Source organism: Hemicordylus capensis, chromosome 15 (genome assembly GCF_027244095.1).
Source record: "Hemicordylus capensis ecotype Gifberg chromosome 15, rHemCap1.1.pri, whole genome shotgun sequence".
Taxonomy (NCBI): Eukaryota; Metazoa; Chordata; class Lepidosauria; order Squamata; family Cordylidae; genus Hemicordylus; species Hemicordylus capensis.
The window spans coordinates 8,678,870-8,690,735 of record NC_069671.1 but is presented as its reverse complement, the minus strand read 5'-3'; the positions used below and the strand labels follow the sequence as shown (position 1 = coordinate 8,690,735).

Below are 11,866 nucleotides of genomic sequence, written 5' to 3'. Positions count from 1 at the left end.
TATTGCTCCATAGATTAGCTCATATCCAGGCTGTACTGATTCTTTTTATCTTAATTTCCTCTTGACAGATCGGAATGACCTTAGATCCTATAATGTGGCCAAGTTCTGCCTTATTGCTAGCAAAATTCATTTAGAGTTGAATAAGAACTAAACATTTTAGTGCCTGTATGTACGTTGCATCCCCTTGTCGGATATACTGTTTCCATATGTAGTATAGAATACAATATGGAATGAGATTTAACACCGTTCTGTATTAGGCACAGAATTTTGCTGTTTTGCCACCTTTATACTCAGTATCATTTTGATACCAGTGTTGATTAATTTTTACATATAGTTTTATGTTCATAGTTTTAACGTTTATCTTCTTCTACTCACTATATTATGTTTTAGGTAATTTTATAGAGATTCCCTATTACCTTGTAGGAGTAGGTTGTCTTCACTGTTCTTTTGTTTACTTTGCTGTTATGTTGGTCAAACACCGAAATAAGGACTGGAGCCCTGAGCATTATTGGCTGGAAGTTGGCTAATCAACTAAAAAAATTTATTTTTGTCCATTTATTTTGGCTCTGACTCCATGGTTCTTGTAGTTCATGGGGAAGGGTTTTACTTGAATGGAAACAGCGCTTGTTGAGGACTCTCTAGTTTTCTTTATCATCCAATTATTAATAAATCTTTGTTGTTATAGAGTGTCACTCCACATTGGGTCCTGCCCTAGTCACACACTCTTGAAGGCCTAAGACTACTCAAGCCTATCTTGTAGGGAGGGGTTTTCCATTATACTCTCCCAGAATATTCCCTTGGAAGGGTGAATCTGCTCATATTAAAAAGTGGATGGTGACCGCCTACCCAGGACTCCTCACAGCTAGAGGATGGGTTTTGTATCTCCCAACTCTTTTGATTGTTGTTACAGCGATATACCGTTATCCCTCGCCAATTGCGAGGGTTCCATTCCTGGAAAACCCTGTGGTTGGCAAATTCGCGGTTGGCGAGCAATTGAAAACAATGAGAAACGGGGTTAGGGGAACCGTGATCGCGAAAACAGCTAAAAATCAAAGGGAAAAAATCCCCTAAAAGTGCCCAGAGTTGGCAAGAGGAGTGTGCAGATTGAACTGCTGGACATGTTTTGAACCCCACAAAATCACTAAAAGTCATTTTAAATAGTGAGTAGTCAGCCGGGTCAGCAAGAGGAATGAGTGGATTGAACTTCTGAACACCCCCAAATCACGGACCCCCCCCCCAAAAAAAATCACCAAAAAAACTCGCTAAACTGCAGATACTCAGGTCGTGATCGGTAAGACAGTCACAATTTCCCAGTCACAGATACTCAGAACCACAATAATACTCACGGATACTCAGAACCGTAGTTGTTAAAACCGCAGTAGGGTTGACAGTATACATATTCTTCAAAGTAGTTTTCTCCCAGCTTTGAAAGTGCAACTTATTTCCCAGCTAGTCATATTCCCCCACCCCCCTTTCTTGCTTCCAAAGGAGAACCAGGTCCACCAGCGGATTGCGGAACTGCGGAAAGAAGGGCTGTGGTCCCTGAGACGCCTGCCCAAACTCCAAGAGGCCCCCAGGCCCAAGTCTCACTGGGATTACCTCCTGGAGGAGATGCAGTGGATGGCCACTGACTTTGCTCAAGAGAGGAAATGGAAGATGGCGACGGCTAAGAAGGTCCGGTACACTTTCACGGGGACTGTCTTGGCACAATGTAGAAAGGGGGTGGTCCTATCTTCTCAGGGGTCACTCTATTCTCTGGGCCGGACGTTCCCAACCTTGGGTCCCCAGATGTGGTTGGACCACTGCTCCCATCATCCCCAGACATGGCCAAGACCTGGCGAGGCCATCCGTATCGTTGAGCAATGTGCTTTCCTCAGCCTGTATGGTTTGGTAGCTGTCTTGGCTTGGCTGTTTCCCTTTCCTTATATTGATGTGTTGACAAGCAATTAAGTCCTAGCTAACCTAATGGCCCAGCGGGGAATTGACTTGCCTAGGGAGCAAGAGGTTGCTGGTTCAAATCCCCGCTGGCATGTTTCCCAGACTATGGGAAACACCTACCAGTATATCAGGCAGCAGCAATATAGGAAGATGCTGAAAGGCATCATCTCCTACTGCGCGGGAGATGACAATAGTAAATCCCTCCTGTATTCTACCCAAGAAAACCACAAAGCTCTGTGGGCGCCAGGAGTCGACACCAACTCGACGGCACAAAGCCATTTTAAAGCCATTAGCTCTTTGAGAATCTCTTCCATTGGGGGCATACAAATTTTGGCTGCGATTGATATCCAACTGCTTTCTCCAGCAATCAGTGAGGACTGCCTTCTTGCGGCTTGCTTTTAAAGAGGCAAAGGAAGTGTGTCCCTTTACCACAGGCCTGCTCAGTTTTGGCCCCGCAGCTGTTTTTGGACTACAACTCCCATAATCCCCAGCCTTAGTGGACAATAGTCGGGGATTATGGGAGCGCTAGACCAACATCTGCAGGAGGGCCAAAGCTGAGCAGGCCTGTTTTACCATGTCCCCTATCGTGGTCATGGGTTGACCCAGGTAGAAAGGGCCCCACCGAAAGTCACCTTGCTGAGTGTCCCCTCAAACTGGGAGCTAGCCCCGATTCGTCCTGTTGGCCTCTCATATTTAGCTGACCCTATTTCTTTCCCAGAAGTGTCCGGTCCTGCTTTCACAGACAGATTTGATTAGAAGATAGATTTGCCAAAACGACTGGAGCAATAACACGCTCAAGCTGTTATTGCTCCAGTCGTTTTGGCAAATCTATCTTCTAATCAAATCTGTTAGGTATCCAGAACGGTGCTGACATAGACGAAACTGTCCACAGAAATCGGGTTTTTTCCTCCCCTTACCATGCAAATTTGTTATTAGATGGTCCGGACTGTGGCTCGCTACCATGAAGAAAAGAAGGCCAACGAGGAGCGGGCCAGGAGAGAGGAGCAGAACAAGTTGCGGCGCATTGCAGCATCCATCGCGCGAGAAATAGAATATTTCTGGTCCAATATTGAACAGGTAACCCCTCTGTCCTCTTCGTTTGCCAGTTGAACATTCTGGTCTTTGGATGCTTTTGCTGGGATACCTTGCGGTATCGTGGAGGGACAGTCCCGGATTAAAGGGTTGTCAGCACAGTAAGGGGATTTCAGAGAGGAGAGGTCTGTCAGTCATGATTTTTTTGCGGGGAGGGCTAAATAAAACCTCCCTGTTCAGAGACAGCATACTGGGGGACAGCATCGGGATAGAGCTTTTGCCCCCAAGCCCTGTTTATGGGGCTTCTCAGAGACAACTGGTTGGGCAATGTGGAAAGCAGGATGCTGAGAAAGACTCTTGTGTTGAGGGTGGGGCCGGAGCTCAGTGTTAGAGCATCTCTTTTGCCTGCAGAGGGCCCCAGGGTCAATCCCTGGCAGCATCTCCAGGTAGGCTGGGAAGGACTCCTGCCTGAAACCCTGGAGAGCCGCTGCCAGTCAGTGTAGACATTGCTGAGCAAGCTGGACCAAGGGTCTGACTCAGTAGAAGGCTGCTTCCTGTGTTCTTAGGTTCTTGTGGGGAATCCCTTCTCTTATGATCGTTTTTGGTTTGGGTTATATTTTGTTGTTTGTGACATAGATGATTATTATCAGAGATGTGGGGTTCAATATTTTCTGGGAAAATAATTTTCAATAATGGAAAATGTTCCCATAGCATGGGAAAACACTGATTTTTAACTCCTTATTTCCATAAAATACATCAATAACAGTGAATGGATGTCAATGCAATTCTAGGCAAGCTTGGCAGTGTCAAAGTGGTAGTTCATGTTTTCAGGTGATTATTTCCAAGACCCGAGCGAGAAAGCCTATCCATATTTTATTGATTTGTAAACAGGAGGGCACCATATTTACCTGAACCCAGGAATAGGTTTCCCCCCAACTTCTTTGATGTTAGAAGTTGGGGGCGGGGGTCAGAGCTCCTCTTCCTTTTGGGTAAATATGTTTAACCTGTATTTTTAAAAGGATTTGTCTTAAATTCAGAATTGTCTTCTGTTTGAGTACATGTGTTGTTTGGGTTTTTTTGTTTTGTTTTTACTAAATATATAGTTCATTTTAAAAATATTTTTGTGTGTGTATAAACATATGCATACCCACATATATATATACACACACACTTTGTATGTATGTGTGTGTGTGTGTGTGTGTGTGTATATATATATATATATATATATATATATATATATATATATATATATATATTAGCATTGAAGTAGTGTAGCAGATCCATCATGTGTATTGTGTCAGCATTATATCAACACTGTGTGTGTGTGTGTGTGTGTGTGTGTGTGTGTGTGTGTGTGTGTGTGTAATCTATCTCAAATAGCATGCTGAATCAGATCAGTCTTTTTAGGGTATTAGGAAAATGCTTATACTAAAATATTCTGAGTTAAAAATGTACATGTACAAGTGATATGTACTTCCAGGGAAATGCATGCATGGTGCCAGTACCTTCCTTTCCACTGTATTTGTCTTTAAGATATTTAACATTTTTTCTTGCACACTACCTTATTCATTCTATACTCCAGGTTGTGGAAATAAAACTGCAGATTGAATTTCAAGAAAAAAGGAGGAAAGCTTTGAATTTGAAGAGGCGTTCAAGGAAAGGTAATCTCTCTCTCTCTCTCTCTCCCTCTCTCCCCCCCCAGCAATTTTCTTTTGCTTTCTGCTCAGGAGGTACAGCAGGATACCTGCTCCTGCTTTAGTGTTTATTGCCCGGTGGTAGCTGTACTTATGAAGAAAATGCTAGCAATGGTCATTACATTCTGCAGGCCGGTGGTGATTACGGGTGGTTGTTCTTGTTGCTGATGGTTGTTGCAAGGTTGCTGTTTTTCTTTCTGCTTATTGTGCCTTGTGTGTTTGGTTTTAGTTTGTGTCCCTTGTATTTGCATTGCAAACTTGTATTTGTATTCTAAACTTCCTTGGTAGGGAGGACCTGTAAAAGCAAAAGCAAAAAGGATTTTTAATGTTCTTCTAGTCTTGACTCCAAAGAACTGCAGGGGCTCCACATACCTGCTTCTATCCCATAATAGTCCTGCCCTGAGTCCTGTTTCGGATCTTAACATAGCCCTTATGGAGTCATATTTTGTTGGCTGTTCAAGAGAACTATATTTACCTAAATCCGAGACTAGGTTTTTTCCACATTTTTTGATGTTAGAAATTATGGGATCATCTGAAATTCAGAGTGCTGTTCCTTTTGGAACAGGAATAACCTGTATTTAGCCTCTGCCTCAAAAAAAACAACACAAAAATTTGAAGGGGGCTGTCTTAAATTCAGAGTTGTCTTCTATTTGGGTCAGTGTAGGTATGCATGTATGTAGCACAGGCTTCTTGGTGGTTTCTTTATTTGATCTGATTTAAATTGTGCATTTAAATGTTTGGCTAAAAAGAGCAGAATGTGTCGAATGCAGTACACAATGCATAAAACCTGACCATTTTGCAGGTAAAGATACAAGACATTTAGAAGAGCTTCTACTGGAAAAAGAAAGTGACTCGGTAAGCATGTCCAGATTTATTCTGTTCCTATAGGGAATATCAAAATATCTCATAGTGAGTCTTCCCAACTAAAGCCGGATAACAGTTGGAGCTTCCCCAAATATAGTGGTTGGAAACCATTGTTGTTTCCAGAGGAACCAAAAATCTATACTACTGTTCACTGGCTTCCAGTGCCTCTCCATCAACACAGGGATGTGCAGTTAACCATGATACAAATAGATGCAAATCGAATTTGAAACCATTGAGTAGAGTGGAGATTTGTTTGAATCCATTCGAATTTGTCCAAAGTTGAATTGAATTTGGGTGAATTTGATTCAACTTTGGGCAAATTCAAATTGATTTGAATGAATCTCCACCCTGTTCAATGGTTTAGAATTCAAACCGATTTGGATTTGAATCTATTCTTTCAAATTTTGTGCACACCCCTACCTACAGAACCCAAGTCCTCTGCAAAGTGTAGAGATGGGATAAATGGAAACAGGCATTGAAATTGACGGGAAAAGGAGTGTCATTTTGAGCTTGTTATGCAGGGTGATTGTTTCAATGAGGAAGTGTTGGTGGATGTCTCCTCCAAATACCACAGCAGGGCTGCACCGTTTCAGCCCTCCCGCTGTTTTTGGACTACAACTCCCATTGTGCTCAGCCACAGTAGTTGGGGATGATAGGAATTGCAGGCCAAACAAACAGCAGGAGGGCCGAAGTGGTGTAGCCCCAAATTACTGCCATTTGAGGTCTGCCGTGAGTGCTTTTGCTGAGGATAGCCTCAGAGTGCTTGTTGTGACATAGATTTAAATTGTTTTGGTTTGGTTTGTTTTTTAAGGGCTCGTGGTTGTCTGGAAGGAAGAGAAAGGCGAGCACATCATTGACAGATGAAGAAGGTTGGCTGCTTTTTATCAATATAGGAGACCCGAGAGCCCCTCTATTTTAAATCTCAACTGCCAGCCTTTTCTATTTCTCTGTGAAAATGAAATATTATGGGTGGAGTCTTCACTGCCACCCATAACATGGGGGGAGAGCTGGTTTTGAGGTAGCAAGCAGTTTGTTGTTTTTTAAAAAAATCATTGTGATCAGTTTTATTTACCCAAGAATTTCCTCTGAGGAAGAGCCTTTTTGGCTCGAAACGCGCAAGGCAATAATGAATTAAAACTACTGCAGCTGTATTAACAAAAAAGACATCCTGAAAAAATCTGTTGGAATTCACCAGCCTCTTTGGGAGCTCCTCCCTCCTTTTCTTGATTTCTGTTCTTAGTGGTCTCCCATCCAAACTGTCCCGATACAGACCTGCTTAGCTCTGGCAAAGTGACTTGTGCCACCTGCTCGCAGACCGTGCCCTGACTCATGAAATGTGTGCTTTGATTCCAGCTGAAGATGATGAGCAGACCATCGAAGAGCAGGAGGCTGTGGAGGGAAACGTAAACCACCAGATTGAGCTGTCCAATCTGGCCAAGGAAGGTGAGTGGCATTTCACAATAGGATTTGGAACCTAGGTGCGAAAGATGTGCAAGCACTGATGTGTGTTCAGATTTCTCTTTGCCTTTTTCACTTGGCTTTTAGTCTAAGCGCTGTTAATATTCCAGTTTGTTTAGAGTTTTTGTAATTGAGTTGGAGAACTAGCGTAAGTGGCCTGGGTTGACTTACCACCGTAGTGTGTTGATTTGATAACCCTTTCTACTGTACAAGTTACGTTGTAATTATATCGGAACAATGCAGACAAGGGCTGACATCCAGACTAACGTGGAATGAGCTGAGAAATATATCTGCACATGAGGGTGAGGGGATGATTTTTACCAATCTAATTGTCCCCTTTGTTAAGCAGGATTCACCCTAGTTTATATTTGAATGGGAGACCATACATGTGTGAGCACTGTAAGATATTCCCCTGAGGGGATGGGGCCGCTCTGGGAAGAGCACCTGCCTGCTTGTATGCAGAAGGTTCCAAGTTCTCTCCCTGGTATCTCCAAGATAGGACTGAGAAAAATGCCTGCCTGCAATGTTGGAGAGGACAATACTAAGCTAGATGGACCAGTGGTCTGACTCGGTATAAGGCAGCTTCCTCTGCAGCCCACTGCACCTTTCATTGGGAAGATATGTTCCCGAAGGTTGCAGGACCCTCAGGAATGTATTTTCAGGAGGCAGAGTGGGCTGCAGAGGGAAGGAGAGAGAGAGAGAGAGAGAAAAGATCGATCCTCCCTTGTACACATGGAACCTTTTTTTTGGCACATGTAACGTTGGTCTGAATGTCAACTAAGAAGCAAAGGGCTTGCTCAAAGTAGAAGGATCCGCATGGATTAGAGATGCCTTCCGCAGAGTTTCCCATACTAGGCACAACAACATACTTCTTATGGATCTAATGGATGGTCTGGTCAGCTGCGAGATCCCACGAAGAGCCTATGCTCCTGGGAGCTCATTTTGCTTTGCTCTGCCAGTCTGAGGATGCCAGTTCTTGAAAGGAGGGAGGCAATAGCAAAGGATTAGCCAAAGAGGACAATCTGCATCTTCAGAATGTCCAAATCGCTGTGAAGAAATCATCCCAAAGGAGGCTGAATTGGAACCCTTTCCACTGGTCAGAAACCACTCTATGAGCCTTGAAGCTTTATACCCTGCTGTACCTCAGACTCCATTCTTTGATGAGCCTGTAGATCTAACCTCATTTGGAGTTTTACTTAAATGAGTGTCCCCTGCTAACTGAGCAAAGAGGTACCTTTTTAAAGTAGTGGTTCTCTTTTAGCAGGGGGAGAGCGACTGGCCCTCTCCATCTCTAGCACAGCATCCCTCCAGTGGCTGTTGCTGGTGTCTATCTTACATTTCCTTTTTAGATTGTGAGCCCTTTGGGGACAGGGGGCCATCTTTATTTATCTATTTATATCTACAGTATGTAAACCGCTTTGGGAGCTTTTGTTGAAAAGCAGTAAATAAATATTTGTCGTATAATATATCGATGGAAACGTGTCCTCTGCTCCCAAAAACAATACCTCCATAAACAATACCTCCACTGGGCCTGCCCACCAATTATTTTGAAAGTGCTTGATGTGTCTTCGCATGAAAAGTTTATGTGGATTTTTAAAAGAAAGTTATAAACTTAGGTTTTAAAAACACAAGTCTTATTATTGTCCATTGTAGCAGATTAAAGCCTTTGTCGCAGAGCAAGCCCATGTGAGGGGAAGAAAAATGCTGAATCATCCGCTCTATGCTTTCCAAGCAAGACTTTTCCTTAAACTTTCCTATACTTCCAGTAGTTTCAAAAATGGCTGCCGCCGCCACCCCTCTTTATCACAGAGCTTGACCCTCCCTGGGCTTGGGGTGGAAATCCCAGGGAAACTCTCCTTCTTTTGCTATGGGAAAATTACTCAAAAATTCTCCATGTGCAAGCCTACACGTAGTGAGAAAACTGGTTGCTGATGGCCCAACCTGAGGCGTGTTTGTAATGGGGGGGCACCCCCTTTCAGCCCCCTTTCCTGAGTTAAAAATTCACTCAGAGAGGCTTGTAAGATGCAAAGAACAAAAGAAAGAAAAAACCAGTTTTATTCAAAGGCTACAGACCGCTGCTGTCTGAGGCTCTCTCAGCTTTTAGTTCCAGATAAAAATACTCAATGGTTACAAGAATATTTAAAAAAATAACAGGGATGTAGGAAGATACAAAAGCACATTTAAATACCTTTTAGAGTCTTTTACAATGCCCTGGCTGGATGGGTGAAGGCTAGTGTTTCTTAGTTTAGTTACATTACAGGTAAACAATCCTAGAACAGTTTCAGGGATCTACAAGGCACACACCAAAGAAACAGAAAAGTCTAACGCCAAATCTGTCTAAACAATCTTTTCCCTAGACTAAACTTCCCAAAGCCAAAAGCCCAGGCTTCCTTTTTCTTGAACTCACCAAACTCTGGCAGAGACTCAAGACCCTGCAGTTCTCTTTCAAGAGCTGCAGTCATCTCCTTCTGCAGCCGTACTCCATGGCCACACATTCTGCTCAGCACCCCGAGCCTGCTTCTTCTAACAAAGGAACTATTCTCTTCCTCCCAAAGGCTCTCTAGGTCCCTCCCACCTGGTGTGCTGATAGGCTGAGCCCTGGAGTTCACCAGCCTGTTAGTCAGGACAGAGTTCACTTCCAGTTAACTCTTTAGGGGAGGGATGGCTGGTCACTACATCCATAAATGCAGTCAGTAAATATTGCAAATAGCTGATGAAGTGTAGAAATTGGGTGTAACAATTATCTCTCTCTGCAATTATCTAAGATGTACCTGTTGTTAATCCCATGGGTGGTGGACAGACTTGTGGCTGGGGTGGGGAGAGGAAGAAAACCTCGGCAGCCAGGGGAGGGGGAGAAAACGGCGGGGTGGTGGTGGTGGTGGTGGTAGAAAATGACGAAAGTGGTGGGAGAGAAAGCAGCGGTTGGGGGGGCTAAGGGGGGAGAGCTGAGAGGGAGAGGGGAGAACTAGAGGTGCAGATGCTCTGTGCCCGTGCCAGCTAATTTTAGAGAGAGGCACGATTAAAAAACTGAGCATAACTTAATCCGGATAATGCTTATGTGGATTTTAACATGCACATGTCCCTGTTAAACGGTCCCATTGGTGCCCAACTTGTGGAGCCATCTCCCGCTTTGCTTTTCAACTCCCTGCAGCCGAACTGCCTTTGGATGATTTGGTGAAGATGCACGGAGGTGCCTACGAGGAGAGTTTTCACTGGCCGCAGCCGAAGCCTGACAAGGGAGGAGATACGAGCGAGGAAGGTAATACCGGGAGCATTTTGTTAAGAGCTGCCTTTAGGGAGGTGCTGACCAGCGTTCCCTGTGGCAGAGAATTCCAGGTGTTGTTGACTACAACTCCCAGCATCCCTACCCATAGGTCATTGCAGCTGGGGATGCTGGGAGTAGGAGTCTACACTATCTGGGAATCCCTGTTACAGGGAACTCTGGTGCCGACTTCCAGTGAGCACTTCTGTGGTCTTCCAGGCTTGCTTTGCACTTTATACACTTTATTTTCTGCAGAGAGCCTGTTGTTCATTTCTGTAGGCCACTGTCATCCACAGCCTCGGGGTAGGTTAATCATAACCAGGGGTGAAGGAACCTTGGCTCAGTTTATCAGCCAGACAAAATATTTTACGCGCCAAGCTGTGTTGGTACATTCCTCATCAGGACCTTTTTCACTCGCCATGGAATCATTTTTCACTCGTCTCAGACCAGTAGACCAGAGGATTTCTCCAGCCCTGATCACAACAACATTAGCATTTGCATAGATCAGGCTTCCCCAACCTGCGGCCCTCCAGATGTTGCTGAACTACAGCTCCCAGCATGCCCAGCCACAATAAACTGTGGCTAGGGATGCTGGGAGTTGTAGTTCTGCAACATCCGGAGGGCCGCAGGTTGGGGAAGCCTGGTATAGGGTTGTGCAGGCCTAGTATAGACAGTACTGAGCTAAATGGATTAGTGGTCTGACTTGTTCTAAGGCAGCTCCTTACGTTCCTGTGTCTGGCTAGAGATGGAAGACCACGCGGCGGAAAGGGAGATGCTCCCCAAGGAGGTGATTCTGATCGACTCCCTCCTCAGCATCGACCAGTATAAGAGTGCCGAGAGACCCGTCCCGATGAAGAAACACGGGAGGGACATCGCGGATGTGGCGGCGGCTGCGGAAGTCCTCCTGCCCAAAGGCAGCGCCCGGTTCACGACCGCAGTAAGCCTGTCTCCCATCTTGTTTCCAACTAGGGTTGCTAAGGATTTGGCTTTCCAAATCCGGGTGCCTAATTTGCATATTATGTAAAGGGGCTTGGGAATAATTTTTGAGCCGAATAGTGACTGCACATTTTGCTCCATAACTCCGCTTCTACAAGGGCTAGAGCACAGCTTAAAAAAAAGGGGGGGGGGAGAAGGCTGAAATACGGGCAAATCTGGGTGGGCTAAACAATCTGGGTGAGATGCTTAAAATCCAGGTGAAACCTGAAATTCCGTGGGCATGGCGACTCTTATTTCCAATGCACCATTGCTTGTGCTTGGTGCCCTCTCCGCTCCGTGCTCAAAACTTGTTCGATTTTCCTGGGATGTGTGTCGCAGGTCAAATACAACACCCCTCCCCTCTTGTATGGCCCCCTTCGAGAGTATCAGAAGATCGGCTTAGACTGGCTGGCGAAGCTGTACAAAAAGAATCTGAATGGCATTTTGGCGGACGAGGCCGGGCTCGGCAAAACGGTCCAAGTGGTTGCTTTTTTTGCACACCTGGCGTGCAACGAGGGTAAGCCAATCCCACCGGCATCTTCCGGCGTGGCTCTCGGCCACCAGTTGTTTCAGATGGGGAAGGCCGGTTCGCTTACAGGCCAGAGCCGACTCCCTGAGCCACTGGCTGCCAAACTTCCTGCTC

General features: G+C 45.0%; 1 protein-coding gene across 16 annotated transcripts in view; it reads left to right on the top strand.

Moving 5' to 3' along the window:
- Positions 1-11,866, top strand: part of EP400 (E1A binding protein p400) — an 84,290-nt gene that overhangs the window by 18,741 nt on the left and 53,683 nt on the right. For all 16 annotated transcript variants that reach the window (XM_053280244.1, XM_053280242.1, XM_053280243.1 and 13 more), the window contains 9 exons: positions 1,489-1,674; positions 2,875-3,015; positions 4,553-4,631; positions 5,467-5,519; positions 6,340-6,397; positions 6,882-6,971; positions 10,138-10,245; positions 10,992-11,185; positions 11,563-11,740. In XM_053280244.1, coding sequence (XP_053136219.1) covers positions 1,489-1,674; positions 2,875-3,015; positions 4,553-4,631; positions 5,467-5,519; positions 6,340-6,397; positions 6,882-6,971; positions 10,138-10,245; positions 10,992-11,185; positions 11,563-11,740 — 1,087 coding nt within the window. The remainder of the gene's footprint in view (positions 1-1,488; positions 1,675-2,874; positions 3,016-4,552; positions 4,632-5,466; positions 5,520-6,339; positions 6,398-6,881; positions 6,972-10,137; positions 10,246-10,991; positions 11,186-11,562; positions 11,741-11,866) is intronic.